The 27,937-nt window shown below is 39.7% G+C and overlaps 1 protein-coding gene across 1 annotated transcript in view; it reads left to right on the top strand.

Moving 5' to 3' along the window:
* Positions 1-2,998: 2,998 nt before the first annotated feature.
* LOC311010056 (uncharacterized protein) overlaps positions 2,999-27,937 on the top strand; it is a gene marked incomplete at both ends in the record, with an annotated part of 47,058 nt that continues 22,119 nt past the window's right edge. The window contains 8 exons of the mRNA XM_084004537.1: positions 2,999-3,138; positions 3,511-3,517; positions 4,181-4,239; positions 4,343-4,544; positions 5,188-5,305; positions 5,838-6,008; positions 6,276-6,437; positions 6,709-6,944. Of these exons, the coding sequence (XP_083860663.1) occupies positions 2,999-3,138; positions 3,511-3,517; positions 4,181-4,239; positions 4,343-4,544; positions 5,188-5,305; positions 5,838-6,008; positions 6,276-6,437; positions 6,709-6,944 (1,095 nt within the window). The remainder of the gene's footprint in view (positions 3,139-3,510; positions 3,518-4,180; positions 4,240-4,342; positions 4,545-5,187; positions 5,306-5,837; positions 6,009-6,275; positions 6,438-6,708; positions 6,945-27,937) is intronic.

The following is a 27,937-nucleotide window of genomic DNA, read 5'->3' on the forward strand; positions in this document are numbered from 1 at the left end:
CAGGGTTTTTAACCTTTAATCTGCAGAATCAAGATCACTTTAGGTATTTACAAATCAGGGATTTTGTCTGCAAAATATTTTAAAAAATGATACTACAATGGGAGAGGAGATCCTAGACATTTTTCAAAAAGCCTGTAAAAGAAGCTACTTACCAAAACCAGATTATCTAAATGATATTGAAAAGAGACCATTCTCTGAATATTAAAGCAAGATGGAAAGCAAAGCGAACGGGACTCCATTATTCTGAACTCAGCACAAAATACTCACTTCTCTAATCACTCTGCTTGCTGGAGGTCCTGTTGAAGCATCTTCACATTTCCTGGAATCGCCCTTCTGTGGCTCCATTTTGGTGTCCATGGTGTCCTGGAAGCAGTTTTTAAGATGAAAATCTAGTTTAGTGTTTAAATCTTGTACCTGGGTGATCTAGAAGGGCTTTCGACTAACATGTAGAAGTTAACTTGACTGACAATTATTGCAGTGTATCTGTTCAAAGATTGGGTTACAAAGCGGCAGAACATTTCCAGTACATTTTCTGAAGACTTTCCATGGGAAGTTACGCTGGGGAATTGGGGAAATATTAATATATTATATTTGCACTTTACAATATGCAGCTGCAGTTTTGTGGCATTCTTCACGTATGTCTTTTCACAATATTTACACACAAAGACTTTCCTTGAACATTAGCTTGTGTGAAATCGGATGGTGCACATGGCATTTCTCGGTAGAATAAGATAACAGTATTCATACTCTCAAGTGTACTTGCATGAAATCTGTCCGTTTTAGTCAAAATGATGCTTAAGTATATTTTCCCCAACTATATTAAAAATCCCTGTTCAGGACCAACCTTCAATTTTGTAAATTCCAGGTTTATTCCCATGAATTCCTGATAATTCCCATGGAAAGTTTCCAACTGAAACTTGCATTAAGCAGCCCTGTGACGTCACTGCTCCTCTCCTGTCAGCCTCTCTGCTGCTGTGAAGACACACAGTATGGCAAGCCGTTTTAACATTTAATAGCTAGACTAAATATGTATTGCAGATATCTGTAATTCAATTCTTCCTAGTCAAAAAGAACATTTCAGATATCCACAATGACATTCTTCCTATCCACAATTGTCATTTCAGATATCCACAATGGCATTCTTCCTAGGACAAATGACGTCACTTTTGCCATTCATGTGTATTGGGCTTTCAATTTCAGATATCCACAATTACATTCTGGATATCTAGAATGAACATTCTGGATATCTGCAATTGAATTCTTACTAGGAGAAACTCCCATTTCAGATATCTTCAATCCAATTGTTACTAGTCATAATTTTCATTTCAGATATCCAAAATGAAAAACTATTCCAGATATCCAGAATGTAATTTTGGATATCCAAAAATACATTGTGACTTGTAGAAATGTCGTTATGGATATCCACAATTCGTATTATGACTAGTAGAAATGTAATTTCAGATATCTACAATTAGAATTGTGACTAGGAACAATACAATTGCAGATATCCACAAATGTATTGTTGATATCTGTTGACAGGCAGACAGGACGCCATTTTAAAACATTTTAAATTATGACTAGTAACAATTGGATTGAAGATATCTGAAATGGGAGTTTCTCCTAGTAAGAATTCAATTGCAGATATCCAGAATGTTCATTCTAGATATCTAGAATGTAATTGTGGATATCTGAAACTGAAAGCCCAATACACATGAATGGCAAAAGTGACGTCATTTGTCCTAGGAAGAATGCCATTGTGGATATCTGAAATGACAATTGTGGATAGGAAGAATGTCATTGTGGATATCTGAAATGTTCTTTATGACTAGGAATAATTGAATTACAGATATCTGCAATACATATCCAGTTTAGCTATTAAATGATAAAACGGCCACTTATACTTTTTAAGGATTTTTAGATATCTTAAATTTAGTTTTGACTAGTACAATCACAGTTGTAGATATCTTAAAATATCATTTTTACTAGTAAGAATGTATTGTGGATATCTTTAATTACCATTTCTCCTAGTCAAAATTACATTTTGACTAGGAGAAATGCTATTATGAATATCTAAAATATAATTACAGATAGTAGTGTGGTTCGATTAAATGTTAAAACGGCTTGCCATAAGCGCCCCTCAGGTGGAGACTGATTGTCCCACTGTGCACGGAGCAGGGAACGCACACGCTCGCCCACGCCGAACCTTTCCGCGGTGTGTGAGGCTCCGCAGGTGAGGCAGAGGTGTCATCAGCTGAGCGGGTCAGGAAGGCTTTGTGTCGCACGTGGAGTCGACGGACGCTTCATGAAGAAACGGGCGAGGAACGGGTTTGCTCCGCTGATCTGTGAGCGTGCGGGATGTTATTCATAGAAATACACTGTTAAAATAGTTCAGTTAGAAGGGTGTGTTAAATAGATTATGAGGTAATTATTTGGTAGAAACTGTGACGTTGTGTGCTGTAAAACCTGTTAAAACAGGTAGTTTAAAGAACTGTACTAGTGTACTCCATGCCGTTTATCGATGAGAGAAGACACGGGCGCGTTCACAGAATCTGGTGCACGAGCACTGACGAGCATCGATGGGAGGGAGCGGAGGAGCTCGGTGGTAGAGGGGGGGCACGTGAGTGTTGGAAACATTCAATATGTGACTAGATCTGCCAGACTTGCTGACTGCACTTTAATTGTCCATTTGAAGAACCGTCATCCGTTACGAGTTTGTATATATATATATATATATATATATATCTTTACAAAACTCTATTTATTTTTGGCATCTTGAAAAAAGAGCCCTCTCTAATTTTGGAATTTCTAAACCTCTCTTTTCCTTTTGTAGCTAGAATATTGCCAATGGAAATGCCAATGGAGATTTGTGTGGGCCGGCCTACAGTACACAATATTTACCATTACCTCCTTTTAATTCTGCATGTTAGTATACATTTGTCTTTGATGATTCTTTCAACAGACTGGTAAAGTTTGCTCGGACACATTTTCCAAGAGCTTCATGGAGTGGGTCATCAGCTCCTATGAAGTGGACAAGTTGTGCTCAGAGCAACCATTCGCCTGCACAGCCTGTTCTCCTCAAATGCTGGCTGTGTCTGTGGATGGAAACAGGAAGCACTACCGCTTCAAAAAGGATGGACAGTCAGTTTATAGTTTTATGTTTCTGGTCTAGGCATGCCCATGTATCAGCTCTCATTTGTTACACCACTGAGCACATGTTAATTCTTCAGCAATGCTAACATGAAATGATTGCAATTTGTGCAGCATTTGTGGACGACCTCCAAAAGAGGGCCAAGCATGTAAGAACATTTTTTATTTATTTTGATATCATATATTCTCATTATACTTTGTATACCTTAAGTCAAATTTTATTTTAGGAAAGAACTACTATTGGCTATTATTTACAATTACATGCATTCTGCAGTTTGATGCTGCAGAATTACACCCAAACTGTTAAATAACAGAAACATTAATGTGACTATTCTCACTCTCCTCCTCCTGTCCTTTTTGTAGTTGCCAGGTAAAGGCGTTTGTGGCAGGTCTCAGCTGAACGCAGCAAAGGAGACAACAAGCAAGAGGGCTCGTTCCAGCCTTGATGAGCAAGTATGTTGTCTAGAGCTTGCCCTTTTCACAATATTAACTTTTGTGGTAGTGCATTGTATTCCACCCTTTGCTTACACTCTAACCCCTGTGAATTTCCCCGTTGTGGGACTAATAAAGGAATATCTTATCTTATCTATAATGATAGGAAAATAGTTAATGGGAAATTCTTTATTTGCCAAATACAAAATTTTAAGATAAGATAAGATAATATTTCCTTTATTGTCCCACAATGAGGGAAATTCACATTAACCCATCCTTACTATTTAGAAGCAGTGGGCAGCCATGCTCCAGGGACCAAATGCCTTTGTCCTCATCAAGGGAAATGGCAGTTGCAACTGTTAACGAGCATGCATAGTTGGACGAGCTGGTAGACTTGTGCAATTAATAGTTAATATGATGTGATGTAACTGTTTTGGGCTGTGTCCACACTGGAGGTTTTCCAAACAAAATGATTTGCTTTTTCATATGGAGAAAAGTAGCAGTAATAACATTTAAATACGCATACAGAATTGAAGCAAAGGCCGAATTATTGTTAAATTAAAATAAATTTAATTTCATTTGATTTTTAATTCTTCCCCAGGGTCTAGAAGTAGCAGTGTGCCGTCACGGCATTATCCTTCGGGCCCTGAATATGTACAGGCAAGTATAAAAACATTCTTTGTATTTTCACGACAGTTCCATTTATTTCAAATGCTCATGAAGTGACACTTAATTAATGCAATGCTGTCATACAATCCCACAGGGGTGAGATCTTTGCATATCCAATGTTCCTGCAGAAGGAAATCCCAGCCAGTCCACCAGCCTTCTTCTGCATGGACGTAATATGCAAGTACTGGCCTTACATCCAGAGAATTGCTGAAGCCTGCCCAGAGTACAGTCCCCTCACCACCATGAAGCCTCTGTTGTCTGTGCTCCATGCGAAAGCACATGGCATCAAGTGTGAGGTATTTTTTACTCATCCCTTGTGTTTCGATGCCAGTCATTTTTCCATGTCAAATCCAATCTGCTTGATTACAGAGCCAAAACAACAATCCATGTTTCCCTGAACTCAGATTGATAGACGGCACTGTATATTCCTAAAATGTCCGATAAAATGGGGAGGAGGCAATCAGGATGGAGCGGGTTCTACCCTGGGAGAGGAGGTGGAAATGGTTAACTCCTTCCTGTCCAGGACCGCCATAATCACAAAGTTTATGGGCAAAGGAGGTTGGTTATAGGCTTTGATATTTAATGAAATATCAAATATTTTTCATATTTGATATTTTATGTCCAGAATCATCATATAGATAGCATGACTTGACAGCATAGAGTTCCACTAGTGGAGCCTTTTAACAGCATCGTTGTTAACTGGAGCTGCTAGGCAAACATCATTTTTGTCTTCTTTTTTGGTCGGTAACAGCACGCACAGACATGCTAACTGTCCAGATGATGGACCGGAATAAGAGAAAGATGGAGAACATGTGTAAAACCTTGTGCACAAGATTTCGTAAGGTAACCTTCTGTTTGCAGAAAAGCGGCCACATTGCAATATGAGTGACAAATGTCACTCTTAAAGTTTCATTTCCCCCATCCCTCCTTTTCCTACAGACACAGCAGAATCTTGAGTGGGAGAGGCAGAGCCTAGAGACCCTCAAGGGAGAGATGTCTGCACATGATGGGACTGTGGAACAGTGGGTCAGAGATGTCCGGGACTGGGCTGAACATGGTAGGTATCATTAATCAACTTGTATAATATGGAACATTCCCGCATTACAATTGAAACAAGCATTTTTGCCGTTTCTGCAGAAAGCCAAATGTTCGGTCAATGTTTTTATCTGTTATGAACCATGGCAATGTCAATTATGAGCATGTTCTTTCTTTGAGTTGGTGTTGTCTGTTATGTGATTTCCTTGTATAATTTGTTGATTTGCAGTACACTGTAACTTCAGGGTGTCCATGTAAAAGAGAGCAGTCTCTTAAGGGCCTTCTCTGATTAAATAAGTCAGTACAATGTTCTTGCATAACTCAACATTGCTTTGTGTTGTAAAGAACCCCCTGCAGCCAGTAATGATTCTCTGCTACAAGTGAGATCAATAGTTGAGGAGACTTCTCTGGGCCTAAGGCAGCGTAGGGCACGGCTTTATAGCCAAACAGGTACAAAGTTTGTGAAAGACATCAGATGTTTTCAGAATGTTTTTCACATTTGATTATTAGGGTTTTTTCATGGATCGGAATGTGTCTTCTCTGATGTCTCCCAGACAGCAACTCAGGACGCTCTGTGATCCGCAACCGCATGTGGAGGGAGCAGAAACAGCTTGAGATCTATGTGGCTCAACATGATGCAATGGTCCAACCCCAAGAGCAAATCGGCCCTGTCAGTAACACTGTACAAGCTGGCTACATATTTCCTTGGCAGTTACCCCCCAATGGTATGTTATACATTGCATTTTTTGAACCTTCTAATTGGTATCACCGAATAGCCTCAACTTTTTATGAATGAGTTTAGAGAAGGGTCTGGATGACAAAAGAGGTCATGGCCTAATTAATTATTCTTGGCAACATTATTTCTTCTCGTGTAAAAAATGTATTGAATTGGGAGACTGGTCGCCAACTGTTCTACATTAATTTATGTTTTAGCTTATTAGTCTTTTTGTTCTGGCTTCATTTTTCTTTTCTTCTTTTTTTTACATTTCCAGATGGTGTGGATTTCCTTGCCAAAAAAAAGATTTTTGACGAGGTAATGCACATAAGAAGACTTGAGGAGGAGGTGATGATACTTGCTTCGGAAGTAAGGCAACACTGGGAGTTCCTCAAGAGAAGGGAGCAGACATTGAGTGGTCTATCCATCAGCACTGAGGGTAAGCCATTAGCCATTACAATAAAAACATCAACAGATCACACTCATCTACCCATAGCTGTATTTTTCTTCCATACAAAGATTTAAGTGTCTGTTTTGCTGATTTTTTTAATGGCGTTTTCAGGACTCAAACACATCTCACATGCATCTCACTGGAAGATGGTATGTGATTTATGTATGTGTGTAACATACAGGAAACTTACCAGTATTTCAAAGAAGAAAAATATAAATGTCATTTTGACTTTTTGAATATTTTGTTAATTACTATGAAGGTAGCCACTGCAGCCTCTCTGAAGAAGGACTCCGAGGTCTTCAGGCAGAGTTCAAGAGAAGAAGGTCTCAGCTGCAGTCTCACCTTATCACTGTGAAAAATAAATACTTGCAAGTGGTAAAGGCAGGACTTGATGGGTCTGCACTGGACCTTGAAGAAGGAGAAGAGCAGTTTGAGGAGCAAGATGTAGCAAGTGATGTGGAGAGCTACTCAGATGAGGAGGACATGGACATGCAGGTAATTAAGGACATGATATTGTAAATTACTATATGTCGTAGATACTGTCATGGGTTGACAATTGTTTGATTATTCTGTGACAAATGCAGTGCTCTATGTTTGTGTTGAACTCATTCCTGTTTCTCTTCTGTTTTTCTCCCAAATAAAAAAGGGACTGGACAGTGCAGTTGGGGAATAGAATCCAGAGACAACATCGCCTATTGAAACTGAGTCTGGCACTTTGAGATTTGTTTTTATGAAAAGTGCATTACAAATGTATTATTATTATTATTATTATTATTATTATTATTATTATTATTATTATTATTATTACTATTAATTATTATTGTTATTGTTGTGATTATTATTATTATTGATATTGTTATTATATTTATTATTAATATTATTATACTCAAATAGATCATAGATAGTTGTGATCTCAAGTGGACAGGTCTAAGTACAGACGGCTGTGAATACACCCAATGTGTCTTTAATGCATCTTGAGATGAAATCACTCCAAAAAATCACATTTCCAATATTTACAGCAAATATTTGATATTCTGCATAATGCTGTAGTGTCACTGCCTGTGATCTTGTTGAATGTTTATTGTTTATTTGTTTTGGTTTGCTGGTTCAATCCCAACACCCGGTCTATCCCAGTCAAGGATGGACCATAACTCTGTATATTGACTTGAATACTTACTGTAGACCCTGAATGTACTTTTGACTCCATGACATGTCTATGTAGGTTCATGGTACTTTGAGCCTGTTTGGAAATCAGTGGATGAATTTTCTTTTCTTTTCTAAGAATAGGCAATAAACTGTTTGTCACAAGAAAATGACCGATCATGTTAACTACGTCTACACTGGCAGTCAAGTTTAAATGCTTGCTGCATTTTTTTTTTTGGAAAAGTTTGATTGGAACTTGGATGAAGATTCCTCACTAAAGCATGTCTGTATGGCTTTATCTCTTCACAGCTGAGATTTCTGAAATGAAGAAAGATTCATATTGTTTGAAATCTTTGCTCTGTTTACGGCACACACACTTTGTAGCATATGCTACAAAGTCCTCAGTTTTATTGTTAGGTTCTACAAGGAAGTCAGTGCATTCAATGGATCGTCTGAGTCATTAGGTTTTACAAATGCATTGTGGCAACAACACATTAAAGAATGCTTGAATACTTACAAACAAGCACTTGGAACACAAATACATTTTGACCAGATGTACAGTATGTAGTATGTATCTATGCTTTGACTCAATTAAATGGAGTTGTGTACTTTGTCCACCTCTTTTTTTTATGTTTATTTATTGTCTCTTCATGGGTTACATTAAATATAAATAACTAATATTAATAGTCATTCATGCCTCATCATTCCTGCCATGAGGACACTTCATTTAGAAAGATAGAAATATTGTTTGATTTAAAAACATCTAAAGTTTGAGTTTATTTGCACATTAAAAAGGAAAATGAAGCTCACAGGCTACATGAGAAATGGGGACACATGCCCTATTAATTTCTATTGTCTCATTGCTCTCTACCGTCAGCGCCATATTCATACTATTCTATGGTGCTGTCCACCGCTCTTGGGGTATGTTCACTAGCTGCAACGTTTAGCTAACAAACGTTTGTTATTAATCGATCTGATAAATTGAGCTGTGTGGTGCATCGTCTCGTTAGGAAGCCACATTATATTAACACAAACTTTAAACCACATTATCACTCCACAGCAACAAAAATAGATCCAAGTCACGAGCCCCGAAAGTTCTGATTTCAAACGTTGCTGAATCAGTTTTGCCTTTGAACATACCCCCTGTAGTCGGCGAAACGGAGCCAAACGGACTGGAGTAAGTGTTAAATAGCACTATTAAATGTTTGTATTAATGTTTTTATCTCATAAAATTTCACAAAATATAAACATTTATGATATCGTTTGACTTTTTCTGTTGAAAAACGGCCCGATAGATGTTTTCTTAACCCTAATGTCACAAACCTAACCCTAACCCGGAAGAATGCTTGAAGAACTACAATTTGTACAGAGTTGCAATATGCTGACGTGTGTTGCGACACATGTTTTGTAGTTCTATTGTCTTTTCCCTATTATGTGACAAGATTACAAGGATGCGTGGAGGCTCTCCAGAGCTTTTTGAAGGTGGAAAACACATATTTCTGTTCAGATTTGATCTTTCTTTTTATTTAGAGGGCGAAATTGTGTTTTTTCCTGGTTTTGGCCCCACACAGTGGCCCCCCCTGTTGGATTACCCTCGATTATGGTAGTAGAGGTCAAGATCTTTCCAAAATGTTTGACCCCATGTTTGTAGCACATTTTGTTGCTTTCCTGTAAGCCTTCATAAGTGTCTCAATTTCAAGGTTCAAAGGTCACTCCTGAGGAGCAGGAACCTCACACAGTTCTCATACTGATATATGTTACTCTCCAGGCCAAGACCTTTCCAATGATGTCTTCACTGTTTTCCTACGACAAAGTTTAATGTTCATATTGCTCCGAGCCAGCCCCTTTCAGGTGGAGTTTCTCACACCCTTTTCAGGGCCAACTTGGATACAATCAGAAAAACATGTTTTTAGGGGTATTGAGTGGCCAAATATGTTTAATATAATGATGACTGGCCTATGCACAATCATACTTCTCATTTTGGACCAGTTTAAACCCATTTCCCCCCCATTAACAACATCATTTTTGATATGAATGTTTTCCCATTAACTCGGTATGGACGTTTAGAGCCACTGTATTCCCTTCCCCCGACTGACAGGATGATATGAGATGATCGAGATTAAGGCAATCTTTTTCAGTAGGTAAATAAGTGTTGTGTCACCTACATTTTTTTAAACCAGGTTCTTCACTTACTAAGGTAAGAACTCAAGCAGAGAGATGAGCCTGCAGCAACATAACTTTAATGACAAAAACAAACCAGAACATTACAAAATAAAGAACACATTAAAGGAAGGTCTTTGACATCTAAGTGAGGTCATCTTGTGTCACCCATGAACCGGCCCATCTCAGGTTGCTACAAGAAAGAAAAGATGGAAAATAGGGAAATTCTTTTTAGTACGAGTTGATTCAGTGTCAAGATATCATAAATGACTTCCATGTATTGACATATGCACAGAAACATGAGTGGCATTCATTGGGTTATTTGGATGTCCTGTTTTCACTCAGTAATCAGAGAATGAACTGGTAATCAAGCAGAAAAAGCAAAGTATCTTTGGCAGGACCCCCTAAATTGTGTTTGTGTGTGTATGTGGATGGTTATCAGTCTAGTGGCACCTTGCATGGTATCCTCTGCCACCAGTGTATGATTATATGAGGAAATGGGTGAATGCCGCTTTGAGTCATTGCAAAGACTAAAAAAGAGCTACATAAATGCAGTGCATTTAACCATCCATCCATCAGATTGTAAGAGGAATGTCATTCTTTAAAAAAAAAATGGCTATAGGTCTGGTGTCCAGTGTTTATGAACGTTGCACTGAACTATACTTGGATCCTGTATACGTTCACAGCTACCCTGCATAGAACAGCTCAGTACAAAATGATGTGTATGATGAAGCTACATACATACCATTGAGGGCATGGCACCCACTTCACTTTCACTTCCCTTATTCCCTGAAAAATAGCCAATAGCCAAAATGCATCAGACAAAGAAATCATAAGCAATTATAACAGGTATTATAACAATCATAACAGCTGACATTATAGACTGCATTCACTGTATTTCCAGTCTGGTTCAGGAACGTGAACATGAATCAATTGAATTAAACATCAAAGAGTAACTTTTTTCAGGTTAAGTCAAACCAATCTTGACATTTTAGTACAAAATATTCTGCCATTCTCTATTCTTTCAGCACAGTGGTTGTTGCACTGTAAGCATGGAGTCCACAGATGTACCCAGTTCAATGTTTTCCCATATTTACGGTAACATACTGTATTCATAATACATCTTGCTCCTCCCTGTACTGCTAGACAGAAATGTACAGTATTCAATTCAAAACAAAAACAACTTACATTTCCAGTCCTTCGTGACACGATTCTGGAATATGGGAAGTTATCCATGGTGGAATGGAATTCACAGTCTGAAAATGAAAGGAAGCCATTTAAGTTAGACAGAAAAGAGTATTAGGAGAGTTTGCATGAGGATTTACATACTGGGTGTGCCTGTGAAATGAATTTCATGTCACTGTGCAAAGACATGGGGGGTGAGGTACCACTGTGATGATTTGTGTTTATCACAACAGAGTCTTTCTACATGACCTCTCTCAGCTTGTATCTGCACTTATACAAGTTGGAGTAGTCAGGATTTTTCAAAGACACATATAATAACAAACCTTATCAATAATGGAAAATGTTGCCAGCATATCATTAACTGAATCACATTAAGGCAAAATACCACATCTAGATTTGGCTTATCTTGAGTGAAAAAGTGATGGATATCAGAAAAAAATAAAATATACGTAATACAGATGCAATATTACCTGCTGGGTTGACTGGCTTGGGTCTTTTTCTAAGACCTGGGGAGGTGAGGGGCAAATAAAGAAAATGGTTAGGACACAACACATAAAAGGAGGTTATTCAATGTTTATTCAAGGTTATACTATTTAACTCTCAAGGCTGCTTTACATCAATTGGTGTAAAATGGTTTAATTCAGAAGTCAAATGATGACTTTTGTTGTAGTTTTTGATCTATTGAATGTGTTTCCCCTAGGTCAGTGGCAAACTATACTTTCAAATATAGCTGACCAATTAATCAGAACGAAACAAAATTAGAACATGGACTAGTGCAAGATCCAAATAGCAGGAGGAGCAATATTTGTTAAAGGCAACATATGTGTGAAAATAGCACTCTGAATGAAGTTGTGTGATTGTAGTAAGTTAGACACTCCCCCACAGACAGAGACACACACCTTGGAGACCTCTCAGCCTCTTGATGGGAACTAGAGACTCTGCTAAAGCTCCAGCAGACTCTCTGTGTTTCCAGTGCCGTCTGACAGCAGCTGTTTATTGCTGCTCAGTTCTGACTACCTGCTCTATTTGCCTACAATGAGCACTGATCAGTGGGTCACACTGTCTGGTCAGTGTCTCCTTTCCTCCCACATCACACAGGACTAAGCCCGCTACTGTGGATGTCCAATGTCTAGTGCAATCCCCCCTCAGCACCTTGCCATCTTTTTGAGTATTTCTGGGAATTATGCAGTGTGTAGAGGAAGGCTCAGACCTGGGGGTTAAGTTACACTGCAGGCGCATCGTCTACAAATGTACCAATTTCAGTTAGAGGTGTTTAGAGGTGTGTTTGTACTTTAATATAGTTTTCAATGGAAATGATAATGAAAAGAATTTAGCAATCGATCACATCAACTCATCACATTCCCTTTAAGAACAGTGCATGCCAAATTGCAAAGAGTCCACAATGAGGCTCCATTACACTTGCTTGAGTGCAGAGTCTTACCCGTTTGCTTTCGTGTAGAGCACAGCTTAGGGGGAGGGGGCTTGGTTATGGGGGGTGGGGATGAAGTAGAGGGTCGTGGAGGTCCAAGTGAGAAGGAGGTAGAGGGTGCAGGCGCAGGGTCTAGTGTACAGTGGGGCAAAAGAGAATAATCAACTGATACTGAGGCATTCAACATTTTTTGCATCATTGCCTATTCATAAGTGCCAAAACAGACATGGCAGGGACTAGTGTAGTGACCCTATCAAGTTTCTTCACAATTGTATAATATTGAGTATCTGCCAATACAGATGCTAGATCAGCTCTCATACCGATCTTTGAGATTGGTTAAGGACTTCCCTACAGCATATAGTATATATTTCTTAGAAAACATTTTGACACACAATATTTCTTCCTTGGGTTTGGGAAAAATAGAATAAACAAAGACGGAAAGACTAAAGAAAATGAACTGGATTACAGGATGTTATGTGAAAGTTAGTGGAGATTAAACTTGTAAACATACAGGAAAATCATCTAAAGAATGAGTGATTATTCAGTGGTCCACAGGCTTAACCTTTTATCGCTGGGTACCTAAGTGGCCAGTTTGCATGAGCATTCAAACCTACCTCCAAAGAGAGACTTAGGCCAGTCAGAGACTATGCAATGTCATACATCTTTAGGCTTTACACCATTCATTCTGGTAAATTGATGCAATGGTCTCTGTCACTTGCCCAAATTGTCTTTTCCTTTGCATTGTCAGTGTGGAGAGATTTCGTACCATAAAGACTAAGGACACCCTTCAGCTGTTGAAATAAGCATTTCAGCCCATTTCTCTATTTTTTCAGTCTGTCATTAGAGTGATTATCTGCTGCGTATATCTGACATCTAGCAAAACATCTGCTAGTATTTTACTCTCATTTAGTATTCCTAAATCATTATTTGTCTCCTATACTAATGAATTCCACCATAGTGTCTTATGAGCATGTTCCATGAGAAACATGCTATTGCCCACTGTTAAAGAATGACCAGCACTGAGGCGAGTGGCTGGTATTGTTTTCACTTCATTAGTCTTTACCAGGTGTTTCTTTGTCTATGGACACATTTTGTCACAGCGATAACTTAACAACCTTGAAAGATGCAGTGTATAGTTGAAGGTTTTAGTTCCAAGATGGGTGTCATCCAACCAATAACTACTGAGTACTCATGTAATAATGTACTAATAGATCTTTATGTTGTAAAGTTCAAATGTTGTTTTCAAAAGGATAATGTTGTCCTGTTGTTGCAAGTCGTATAAATGTAGGTCACGTTTCATTGCAAGCTTGTATTACATCCAGTGCTTTTTACTTCCAGGCCTAAGAGAAGCGGAACATAATCACAATCCTAGAATTTGTGCTTCCAACCCTCTTCCCTGTGTTTAAGCTGTGAGGCAGTCAGGATATAAGACAAGACACGCTAAAAGCCCGGCAGAGCGTCAGCACCATACGGGTCTTCTCTCCATGCAGCATGAAGAAGAGAACTAGAAACTCTCAACATTCAAGAAGAATTCCTTCCACAGTCCTCTGAAGTGGACTCAAAGTGTTTTACAGTAACACATTTGTCATGCAGTCCTTCTTACCACAAGGTGTTCAAGTTCAAATAACAGTCCCATCCTCCTCTGTGGTGAAGGCCCCATCCACAGCCTTAGGATGCAGAGAGGGCTCAGCAGGGTCCCTTTGTCCCTCTGGGTCCCCCGTGGACAAGGCTGCAACCCCTGTCTCCCTTTTAACCATCACTGTTTGGAAAAGAGTTATCTTCATTGTCCTTCATTCTGTATTATTATCATCATACATTAGAGATGTGTGGACTGCAATTTCATCAGCGGGCAAGCAGTTATAACAAATATTCTTAAAATTGTTACTATTATACATACAGTATCTTGCTTGTGTTTTATAAAATATATACACTAATTTATAGCAGTTACAACTATTCAAGTGCACTCAGTTGAAAACTATTTGCAGTGATAGGCTTTCTCAGGTACCATTTGTAAGCAGAGTTGAACATCTTCACCTACACCTCATTGTTTGAGCATTCGCCTTTATCTTGCTCCTTTATGCTGCAGGAAACAACTGATACGGAGTCATTTGACAACATTTTTTGCATCATTGCCTATTCATAAGTGCCAAAAACAGACATTACATACCTACAAACAGATTATGCCCTTTTACACATGCAACAGGACAAACACATACGGACTTCCTATTTTCATATTCTTCATACACCTGCAGGGTGCTCAAATGTAGAACTACTGTGTGATATATCAAAATAGAAAGCCAATGTGTTAATGCATTGGAGCCCAACATTTGAGTCAGTCTGTTGTCATGGAACAAGTTGTAGATCTGATTGTTGTGATTGTTCTTCATTTTACCATTTGTCCTTGACTCAAATAACGAGTCGGACCATAATTTACCCAGGTCCTCTCATTTTAAGTTCACCATACAAAGACACTTGTCAGCTCAATAAGGATGTCATTGAAACATGACAGATTGATAACTGAGATTGTGAACCAATGCATCAACAAATCTAAGCTAATGGTTCCGACAAACAATTCCTAGATATTTTGCTTTCTTTTGCATCCATTGTGTGTTCAGGTGACTGTGAAGTCCTAACATAACCTATATGAGTGAGTGGAGATGAACATCATCACAATTCTAAATATTTCTAACCCTGTAACTAAGAACGAGGGAGCGTAGAAGAAAAAACTGTTACAAGAGGAAAGAAAAGCAGGAACAATAGCAGTATACAGTGTTGGCATGATATTTCCATCACTCCAGAAGGTACTGAGCAGGTCTTCTTTGGTTCCTTGAAGATGATATAAATCAGGGGATTCATGTATAAATGCTACAAATGCACAAAACAGGGCTCAGACAATACATGCACGACTCATGCAAGTTTAACCCCTCTGTACGGGTGGTCTGAAATAGCTTGTGATGAATCAGTGATGCAGACGGTAAAATTATATGGAATATGAATAAAAAAGCACCAATAAAGCATTCTATGGACTAACCTTTCAAGATTCTCTCATACAGAGTGTGGATAGACTGAATGCTCCCCTCTTCTGTCTCCGTGACTAAATATGACAAGCTTTCATTGTCGATCCTGGCATTGTGCTGAAAAGGTAAACAAACAACATTAGCCTATATCACTAGACCATGCATACAGGGTCAGGTTATTACACTATTATTCATGTAGACCATAGTATCTCAAGAAAAAACGAGTTTACTGTTTCAATTCATATGATTTAAAGATAGACAGAAAGAAAATATGCAAAAAATAAGGTTGATATTAATCACTGATTGCAAGTATAGGATCATATTAGCCTCATAGTGGGCTTAACAAAGACATGTCAGGTTCCTATAGATATTGTATTTCATCCAAAATATCAAATTATTTCCTGACATTAGCGTTGGCAACATTACTGTCTTTTTGATATCCAGGATGTTTTATGTTATATAAATGTGTGAGAAACAACTACTATAAATAAAATCATAATAAGATATCAAAGAAAATGTAGGAGTTTCTTGTAATGTCATAATAAAATATGATTTGCCTACGGTAAAGATTATGGTTGATGGTTGAACCTAACTTGCTGAGAGCCACAATTCATCATACATTGGCAGACTTTAACCATGTGTTCACTTTATTTTGCTTCATAGCTAATGCTAGTTAAACGTAACTTTGTCTGTGCTGTTAGCTTAAGCTCTTAGCTTTAGCCGAGTCAGAACAGTCAGTGCTGTGCTGCTAATGTTGGTTTTCGTACTACTGGTGCAGGCAGAAACAATCCAATTCACACAAACTTCCCCACGAGTCAAGACTGGTTAATACCAGAGTTTAGTTTGAACTGTACTTAATGTTAAAAGATGAAGGTGTACTTACCTCTAAAGATGGATGACGTTCAAGGCGAATGACGCGTTTTCAGTCGGCAGCGTAGATCCAGCGCATCATGAACTCAGCAGCTCCACCTTGTGACTTTTTGACGAAACAACCATGAAACTAACCAAACGAGTTTCCGCACACATCTGTGTTCCACTTTTGTTGAGCTTAATAAATAGTGATTATGATTACTGTTAGTATAACATAAGACATTAAAGTAGAGGTAATGTTTCCCCCTGTGACGCAGCACCACAAACCTAATAATAATCAATAATGATCGACGGAGAAATCTTGAAAATTAAACGCATATACACGCTGATATCATAATATCGTCATACTGAGGCTTACAATATTATATATATCCATCCATCCATCCATCCATTGTCTACCGCTTATCCTGTATTCAGGGTCGCGGGGGGGCTGGAGCCGATCCCAGCTGTCATTGGGCGAAGGCAGGGTACACCCTGGACAGGTCGCCAGTCCATCGCAGGGCCAATATTATATATTATAAATAATAATATAATAATATAATAATATATATATATATATATATATATATATATATATATATATATATATATATATATATATATATATATATATATATATAATAAGGATATTATAAGGATTCAAGCGCTTGGGTTGAGTTGTCTGCATTTTCAAAATGTTTCTACCTTAATTGCTTATAAATCTTTACCGTAACCCAGCTTTGGTAATCGTTTTTCGAAGTCATAATGCATGCAATGTAGACGACATTCTGATGCTCTCTAATAACCAGCATAAAGCGCATCGGTCACGTGACCACGGCTCTGTGGCATACGCAGTGGCGGCGCCAGAGTATTTGTTCTGGTTCAACTACGGTGGTGGGGCATAAAATCAATGCCAGAATTTCAATGTGACTATATAACAACACCCAGTGGCGCCGCCAGCCGGAATCCTGTACGCACTGTGAGGACTTTTTTTGAAGGTGAAAAAAAAATTGATGGTGCTGAACCGGGGCCGGATTGGAAGATTCAGCGGGCTGGATATTTAAATTATGCAAATCAGCGGGTGACACCAAACAACGTCTGCCCAAGCAAGTCAGAGCTTTTCTTTCTCTCACACAGTGACCTGGAGAGACGCAGCTGCATTTGAGAGGATGATTGCGCGTGTGTGCGTAATTACGCATAGCATGTGTTGGCCCCTCTCCACTACACAACACAGCTCGGCTCTAGTCTCGTCACCTCTCTGCTGCTGAGCACTGTGGGCCGAGCCGATGCATGTCTCTCTCCCCGGGCCGGGAGAGGTATCATTCCGTACTGTGCGTGTCCAAGCGTGTGTGTGCGTGCGTGGAGTGCTCACAAGGGTGCGCTTGTGTTTAGGGCGGGGATGGAGGGCACAAAAAACCTATTTGCACCGGGACCTATCACCATGATATACGCTACTGATTTCACTGATACTGAAAACATTAGCTTTTGTTTTAAAAAAGTATTTTTCCATTTGTTGTTGTATTTGCCGTTTCTGTGCGTACATTGAAATTGAATCCTGGCGGCGCCGCTGACAACACCCTCCCACAGCTATAAACACGCACACAGTGAGAGAGAGAGACAGAGACAGCGAAACGTGAATAGTTATGTTAACAGCCGGGACCCGAGTGGTCATCTTCCCCTGCAGGTGTCAACGGTGCGTCCGTAGTTTTATCCAACACGCCCGCCACCGCCATCTGTTGTTCCGTCCGACGACGTTTAAAAACAAATGTATCCATGCTTACTAACGTTAACTTAACGTGAGTGACTATAAGCTGCTAACGCTAACTGCTAGAGCCAGGTAGCTTACAAACTAGTAGCCTACTGTCTCTGTGTCGAGCATACACTAAAAGCGGCTCACATGAGTGACGTTGACGTACGGACAGTACAGTCTGTTAATGAACCCTGATCAGTGACAGTTGTCATCGCAGCTGCCTGAATGCCGTTACGACGTGACGTGGTGGTGCTGTTGAACTCCGCACTTTTCCTGGTTATTTTGTTGTTGTTTTTTTCTTGGTGGTTTTATAGTAGGGCTAATAGTAGGGCTAACACAATTCTCGATGAGGCTATAGCCCAACCAAGCCCCACCCTGGCGTCGCCACTGCCACTTTCCCCAACCATCCATGATGTAGCCGGACATAAAGGTCCCGTCGGGGCACGTAGGTTCACCAGAACCCGCACGCCGTGTTGAGAACACTCTGTCGATAGCATTCAGTGACCAGTTCAGCAACTCCATCGTGGACTGTTGGATTTAACAGTCACGATTGGTATTCGTACCTAATTTATCTCCACATTGTTGATACTCCCTGCTACATACAACTGACATCGGACCATACAAGTTTCTCAGGTTCAACTTATTGTTTGGGTACAGAATGTTCATTAGTTATGCTCTCATCCCGTCACAACACCATGTCTGCTGATTCGTGCCTCAGACCTTTATCAACCCTCATGCAATAATCTGTACCGGTCAACAGTTGAATTTACATACTTCTTCTTAAAGCCACTTAGTGTTGCTGATTTTTGTACTTCTTCTTCTAACACATTCCATTGTCTAACACCTGTGACCGATAAGGAAAAGGATTTTAACGTAGTTCGTACCTTCCTTTGCCTGAAAATCATGTTCCCTCTAAGATTGTGTCTCTCTCTGTGTATGAAGAGTTTTTGCAGGTTCTGAGGGAGAGTTCTGTTAGATTCTTGGTACAACATTTGTGCTGTGCGATAGTTTATTAAGTCATGATAGCTTGCCTGATAGCTTCTATCCTCGGCTGCTAACGCTAAACTAACGCTACCGCAGCGTAGATGCCACTTCCGTGTTTACCAAGCTGTTTCTGTGACGCAAGTTTCACGCCAGAGTATGAAAAATGTTTGCTGAATTTTTATAAATGCTTGTATTATCAGGTCAACAAGTGTTGACAAGTGTTGACCTGATAATACAAGCATTTAATACAAGCAGCTTCACTTGTATCTGGATTGAGAGCTGAGCCGTTAATAGCAGACTGCTCACACTGTTGAGTTGAGAACACAGATATAATGATCTGTCTCATCTCACCTGAGCTGTCAGATGAGCAGGTGTACGATGAACCAGAACTGCCACTTGATGAAGGCCCACTAAATGTGAGGCTGCAGCCCTCGGAGGGACGTGGACTTGTCCTGCTCCTCTTGCTGGCCCTTTCAAGAATCTCCTCTCTAACTGCATTGGTGATGGGCTCAGTGTGGCGTCCTGCAACAACAAACACATGGCTTAGTTCGCTATCTACTATCTACTATATGATCGCCTGTGTGAGAGACTAATGGAAGAACCAGCATCAGTTAGTCAACATGCTGCAAGTGAAGACCAACCATGATGCAAAATGACACATTAAAAGCCTAAAAATACATGAACATTTGGAATGAGTGATCACAGATAAAGTTAGAGACCACAGAAGTTTGTCTTTTATTAAAGTCCCAGTCGGCAAGTCGGCACTCTGTCAGATTTTGAATGTTTACAACTCTCAGGCTCCTCCCCCACGACCACCAAGCTCCTCCCCCTCAACTCCGTGCCCTTTGAAATCCCTTTGATCACCCACCTTTGAAACGCGGGTCCGATGTTGACTCTGGTTTTATCACGGGCACCGTCGCAATCTCTCTTTTTTTCTTCCTTTTCCACCGGTGTTTTCTTTTCCTTGGTTGTTTTGGACCTCCTCGTTACGTTTTTTAATCGAGGAATTGGAAGATTGTTGCTACTTCCCTCCGCCTCCCCCCTGTGATAGTGGTACGACCCGAGGGAAGAGGGGCTCTCTGTGTGCTTCAGTCTGCAGTTTGAAAAATAACAATTATAATAATGGAATTTCTTGTAGTGTACTTTTCATTAATTCAAAGTCAAGACTTTTTTAAAGTTTTTTTTAAAGTACACCACGACTGGGACTTTAAAAAAGTCCTTTGACTGCTAAATTGCACCCTCTTTCTGATGTACTATGCTTAATTTTTATTCATTGAATGAAAAGTACACTACAAAGAAAATCTATTATTATTATTGTTGTTATTTTTTAAACTGCAGACTGAAGCACCTTCCAGTTAGTCTACATGCTGCAAGTGAAGACCAACCATGATGCAAAATGACACATTAAAAGCTTAAAACGTGTTTTCATGAGTGTCCTTAAAATGTCCAGCTATTTGTACGCCTTCCCGTGAGATCAGGTTGAGATTATCGAGTAAGAGACTACAGTTTTCCCAGGACTTTGTCCTCACTACTCACTCAGTTGTCTCCTGGAGGACGGACACTGAACAGCGCTGGTTGTCTTCCACAATGTAGAAGTCATGACTCTCGAACAGTAGTGGTTGAACGTAGTAATAGCAGATGTGATGTGTCCAGGAATCTGATCTGTGTCCAGGTATCTGATCTGTGTCCAGGTATCTGATCTGTGTCCAAACGTCTGCTTTAATCTCTTCTCAAGATGTGGAACTCTGAGTGTTGTGACCTCACTAAGTGACTGTGGCCAGTCAAGTTGTACTCATTTGAATTCGGAATGTCAAGTTCAAACCAAAACAAATTTGAACACAAAAATATATATTTAATTTTAATGTGATTTGAAACAAACTGTATTTCACAGTGTACAAAAGTCTTTCAACATCCTTACATAAAACTCTTTCCCACTTTTTCTATGCAGGAAAAGTCCCAAAATATGTTCTTTTATGTACAAGGTGTTACCATGTTTATCCTAGAAGAGACTGTTGTGCCTTCTACAGGTGGACTTATTTGTTATTGAACCGAAGGCAGATTTTTAGGATTTTCTAAACCTCACATTCTGCTGTTAAGTCTGCTGGTCTGGTTGAAATGATGACGTACCTGGAGGGATCTGAAAAAGTCCCTTTGCTGCCGGCCATGTTTGTCCTGCGGAAATAATAAGACCACACTGACAGCATTAATCTGATAGGAACATCTAAGTGGTTTCCTGGTTGTCATAGTAACAGTCATATAATATGTCATCAGTAGGTAGATTCTTGTCCGATTAAAAGTTTTTTGGTTTCCCAGAAATGCAGTTCTGAGAAATGTTTCTAAGTAAAGAGTAAAGCTCCACCTCTTCCTGTACACAGATCTGAGGACAGCACAGGTCTGGAATGAGACATGATGTCCCAGATGTGCTCAATAGGATTCAGGTCTGGGGAACAGGCAGGCCAGTCCATAACATCAATGCCTTCATCATGCAGGAACTGCTGACACACTCCAGCCACATGAGGCCTAGCATTGTCATGCATTAGAAGGAACCTAGGGCCCACTGCACCAGCATATGGTCTCGCAATGGGTCTGAGGATCTCATCCCGGTACCTAATGGCAGTCAGGGTACCTCCAGCAAGCACATGGAGGGCTGTGTGACCTTCCAAAGAAATGCCTCCCCAGACCATCACTAGGCCTACGCGAAACCGGTCATGCTGGAGGATGTTACAGCAGCAGAACGTTCTCCGCGGCGTCGCCAGACCCTGTCATGACGGTCACATGTGCTCAGGGTGGACCTGCTCTCATCCATGAAGAGCACAGGGCGCCAATGGCGAATCTGCCAATCTCTGTGATCTCTAGCAAATGCCAATGGCATTGCACGGTGTTGGGTTTTAAGCACAGGGCCTATTTGTGGACGTCGGGCCCTCAAACCACCCTCATGGAGTCGATTTGGGACCGTTTGAGTTGAAACTTGAACATCAGTGGCCTGCTGAGGTCATTTTGTAGGGCTCTGGCAGTGCTCCTCCTGTTCCTCCGTGCACAAAGGAGCAGATATCGGTCCTGCTGTTGGGTTGTTGTCCTTCTTCAGCTCCTCCACGTCTCCTGGTGTACTGGCCTGTCTCCTGGTGTACTGGCCTGTCTCCTGGAATCTCCTCCATGCTCTTGACACTGTGCTGGGGGACACAGCAAACCTTCTTATAGTGTGCATTGATGTGCCATCATGGATGAGTTGCACTAACTGGGTAACTTCTGTGGGTTGGAGAAACCGCCTCATGCTACCTCTAGTGGTGCAAACACTGGCAACATTCAAAAAAGAAAAAAATCTGCCAGAAAGGCCGAGAACAGAGAAATGGTCTGTGGTCACCACCTGCAGAACCATTCCTTTATAGGGATGTCTTGCTAATTGCCACTCGTTTCCACCTGTGGGCTGTTCCATTTACACAACAGCAGGTGAAATTGATTCCCAATCAGTGCTGCTTCCTAATTGGACAGGCTGATATCTCAGAAATATGATTGACTTGCAGTTACATTATGTTGTTTTAGTGTTCCCTTTATTTTTTTGAGCAGTGTATATTTACAGAATGATTGTAAATCTATATTGGCATTTCTACATCACAATTTCACATTTACACAACAATTAACATTTATATTTGCTTATTAGATGTTGTATTAATGTTCATGTGTATTTTTGAACATATTTTACATTTGTAAGAAAAAAGGTTTGGGATCAAATAATGTTGGGGACCCCCTGCTGGAAATCTGTGGACCCCCTATGGGTCCCGGACCCCATGTTGAAGATCTCTGGCCTATATTCATGAATGTTATTAAATTGTGTTCATGAAGCTGTTCATGTTGCTGACATTTAAAGACTTCACCTCGGATTCTGACAGACTGGGCTGCACATTTTATACCGTTTACTGGTGTTTTATAGACTCAATGGTTGATTACTAAAAAATTCAATAGATCCATCAACAGTTAATATAAGCTGTCATCCAGTCTCCTCTGAAAGACTTGTTGTTGAAACATCGAGCGGAAATAATAAGACCACACTGACAGCATTAATCTCATAGGAACATCTCCTGGTTTCCTGGTTGTCATAGTAACAGTCATGTAAATGTCCTCAGTAGGTAGATTCTTGTCTGATAAAAGTTTTTTGGTTTCCCAGAAATGCAGTTCTGAGAAATGTTTCTAAGTAAAGAGTAAAGCTCTACCTCTTCCTGTACACAGATCTACATTGAGGACAGCGCAGGTCTTTATCAGAGGAGAGACAGACAGGCGGGCAGACAGACGGTCTACCTGCACATCATGGACCCCCTGTTGGTGTTGGTGCTGTTGCTGTGGATCTCAGGTAGGACTCTGCTTTAAAGATGATGTGATATTATTTGTGTTGGATCTTTAAATGAGAACAAACTGCTCACATACATCAACACCGCCAGGCTCCACTCCACGGGGTTTTCATCCAATCAGAGGTTTTCATTCCATTTCAGTCATTTATTATTTCTTGTTTAGTATGTATTACATACATCAATCATGATTTCCTTGCTTTTGATCACAGGGAAGTAGGGTTAAATTTGAATATATATTCGAATAGTTGTTAAAAACAGAATTTTGAATGTGAAAATTATATTATATATATAAATATTCGAATCATATGTAAAAAAAACAACAGTGGTCTGACTGTCTGCTTTGTGGGTGGGCGTGCGCCTGAGGTCAGGGAATGTCTGTTCTTTACTGTAAAACTTCAATTAATGTTAATAATATTAGTTTCAACCACTGAATGAAGCCTGACATATTTAGGACAAGAATCACGACCTTAAATTGCTCTAAACTCTTGATCAACATTTGTTTATTGTTGTCGTTCATTTAAACCGATATGTGGAGGGAGGGAGAGAGAGGAAGAGAGAGAGAGAGAGAGAGAGAGAGAGAGGTCTGCTTGTCCATCAGTTAATTTCCTTATTTTTGTAGGTAATATGTTGTTGAATATGTTTAAAGTTAAATAAATTACCAATACAAGTAGTTATGTCTCGTTGTATTAATTTGTCCTGTTATTGACGTGCCTAATGCACAACCAGAAATTTGAATATGTTTGAATATATGTGTTTTTTTAAAGGGAATATTTGAACGTCATTTTAGAGTAATTTTGACAGCCCTACAGGGAAGTAAACTGCTCACATACATCAACACCGCCAGGCTCCACTCCACGGGATTTTCATCCAATCAGAGGTTTTCAATCTATTTCAGTCATTTATTATTTCTTGTTTGTTTGTTTTTTCAGAGTATTTCATACATCAATCATGTTTTCCTTGCTTTTGATCACAGGGAAGTAAAAAGCAGTTCATCCAGAACAGGGAGGGCAGCTTTGATGAAAGGGAGGGACACACAAATGTTCACCTCACGACCCGAGGGCCAGATATATCACCATACACTTCCACCATTATAACCTTGTCACTTCATTGGCCTACTATAGCTCACTCATTTAATAAATACAACAAAATAAACTCCTAAAAAAGAGAGGGTCCAGGGTTCGATTCCTGGCTCGGGTTTGGGTTCCTTCAGTGTGGAGTTTGCATGTTCTCTGCGGGTTCTCTGGCTTTCTCCCACAGTCCAAAGACATGCAGGATAGGTTAGTTGTAGGGGTGAGTATTGGCAAGAACCTCACGATATGATGCGTATCACAATATTGCGATATAAATAAAGATGAAAACACAAGTACCTGTATGTACATCAGATGATATTGATCAGAGGACAAAATGGTGAAAACTATTTCATTCAAAACAGCCTCCATTTTATTAATTCCCATGAAATTCACTGGAATAAATATTGAAAATATAATGAAAAAGGACAAAGTACCCCGAGTGACAATGCATCAAATAATAAGTAATAAAATAATAATAATCGTTTATCCTTTTGTGTCACTGTTTGAACACTGAACTGAAGAGGTCATATAAAAAATAATGTAAAGGTAAATGTGTAAACAAAATATACAAAAGGAAAATAAAGTGTACATAGTCCTCTTGTAAACAAAATAAATAGCATACCTAAACATTTGGACACATGGATAGGCCTAAAACTTGTTCCTCACTTCATTTGTTTTTTAGGTTTTTGTTTACATTTTTGATCATATTCACTGAAGCCGACACAACGCACCTCTACGTGCACTTAGAGCCTGTTGTTTGTTTTGCAAGGTACAATTCGTGGAATGAGCAACACAGCTCACCGTGTGGGTAGTAGAAATGTGCCAAAGCCCCCTGCAATATTTTTCTGTTGCGGTTTGCTTGAAAGAACAGGTGTGCCTGTAGTTGGCACAGTTGAAGCTGCAGCTCAGGGGGCTGCTCGCCGACGGCAGCAGGGAGCGGCTCAATGAACAACGCCATGCGTGGCTGCATGGCGTACAAATCTTGGAAGGCTCTTAAACTCTTTGCACATCTCACATGAGGGGAAGTGTGCCAAATTCAGACGGTCGGATTGATGGCCCTCTAGCTCCCTCTAGCGGCTGACAGAATGAATTAAAGCTGGGGGGGTCTGGTTCAAATGACATGCTTTTTTCGAACGACTGTGAAACCAATAATATATACATATACATTTGACATAACATTTTCTTTTACTTATGGCATTTTGACATAACATGTTACAGCAGTAGGTAGTATACAGAGCTGAAGTCTAGCTCTAGACAGTACATACAGATTAGGTGTGTATTAGACAAGTCTCCAATCGAGTGACCTTATTGTGTCGATTTGCTCAGTTGAGTTCTTCACATCCTGCTACGTACCACTGACATTGGCCTTGGACCATACAAGTTTCTGGTTCAACTTATTGTTTGGGTACAGAATGTTTTTTTGTTATGCTCCCATGCCGTCTCAACACAGTGTCTGCTGATTCGTGCCTCTGACCCTTACATTCGTTGAAGTCTTCTATTTTTGAGTCCGGTGCTCTGTAAACACAGCTTACAACTATATTTTTACCTTTCGTTACACAGATTTCAATTGTCACACATTCCAATAAGTGATCCACAGCTTCAGACATATTTTGTACTGTCTCATACTTGATGTTACTGTCAATGAATAGGGCCACTCCTCCTACGCCTTTGTTTCTCCTGTTAACACATACAAGATTATATAAAAAATCGGTGCATTTGTCATGTTAAAAGAAAGTGGTTGTCCGGATCAATTCCTTCATTCGGGTCAGATAAGGTATGATTCACATGTTGATTTGTAATGAGCTCCACACTTCCTTGCTCAGCAATCCTTTCAGATATTCCCATCATACTTTCAGTCCGTGTAAGAACCGTTGACCTCTGCTGTGCTGTAGTTATGGAGTGTTCGTGATCCATACCTTAGTTATTGTATTTCTCCAACTCATCCTTACTCCTGATCTGGATTATTTTAACTTCTTCTGGTGTTGCATTTGACCAATCTGTTAGTGATTCCCAGAGTAAACAACAATCACGGGAGAGCATCATTTAGTCACTATGCAACAAATGGCTGGAATAAACTTCCTGAAGATGTAAGACTTGCCCCAACTCTGACCACTTTTAAAACTAGACTGAAAACTTTTATGTTCACCGTAGCTTTCTGCTAAATCTTATAATGTCTGCACTGTTTTTAATTATTGCAAATATGTTTTTATTCTCCTTTCTTTCTGTAATGCATTTTTAAATTTGCCTTTATTTTCTTTTAATTCTTCTATTTTTTTCACTTTGTTGTATGATGTGAAGCACTTTGAGTCTGCCTTGTGTATGAAATGTGCTATACAAATAAAGTTGCCTTGCCTTGCCTTGTTTTGATGTAGATCCTGCAGTTTGCCCTCCAGGTGTGTTGTATCTTGCCATCCTTCTTCAGTTGACTAGCTTTTCTGGCGATGTCTGCGTTCTTTTTGGTGAGGTTTGGTGATAGTTTAATTTTTATAAATGGACTAGCGTGCCACACAGATTATATACACATATATATGGATAATTATATACAACAATATAAAAATAAAAAATAAAACATTGGAGAGGAGGGGATCAGAATCAGGTTTTTCCCAACATTAGAACAAGTGAAATAGAGCAGGGGTGTGTGGGAAAATAATACATGAAAAGAGAAAACACCTTTGTAGGGAGATTGTCTATCAGCTTTTAAAATGACCGTTCAATTAGCTGAGGACACTTTCATATTTAATCCGTTACTTCCCTTAGATCCGTCTGTGTCTTTTCATGAAGGAAACCCATTTTGACCATATTTTTGTGGATTTATCCATTTGTATATGAAGTGAAAAGGTGATTTTCTTCCCATTCAGTATCTATCATAATCATATCTGTCCATTCTTCTACTGTGGGAGGGTTGGGCTGCAGCCAGTGTCTACTTATGTTTTTCTAAGCTGCAGTTATCATTGTTGTAAATAAGTATTTGTGAAATGAATGTTTTGAAGTGGTTACATGTATTATTTCTACAATCACTGTATGTATATTCAGTAAGCATCTCTCTGTGCAGCGGTTGGTGTTGTTAGTCCGCCATATATTCAGACTTGTGACAAACGATGCAGCATGTGATCAGTGTTACTGTGTGTAAGTCCATCTGATTGATCATCCTCACTGTTTCCTGTTCACTCTGTGTCAGAGCTGCATTTAAATGCTGCTGCTTCACATTAAAACACCTCAACTAGATACACTTTTATTGTGGAGGGGTCACAGGAAACACAATAGTTGTGTCTAAATTCAGCGGCTGCATCCTTCAGAGAACACAGCTGACGTAGAACATGAAGGCCGAGACGGTCTGATCTACAGAGGACTTCCTGTTTGAGTCACCAGCTGTTCCCGCCCTCACACTTTGCCACTCCCGTTGCTTAGCAACCAGCTGCTGTTGACCCTAAAGCACAAAGAAGATGTAACTAACTTATCTGATTAAAATGGAGCCAGAGATCATAATTTGTATCCTTTTTATTTGATATTATGATGGTTCAGGCTGAGAGAGGAACATTGTCAGGTAAATTAAATAAC

Source organism: Eutrigla gurnardus (genome assembly GCF_963514095.1).
Source record: "Eutrigla gurnardus genome assembly, chromosome: 24".
NCBI classification, from domain to species: domain Eukaryota; kingdom Metazoa; phylum Chordata; class Actinopteri; order Perciformes; family Triglidae; genus Eutrigla; species Eutrigla gurnardus.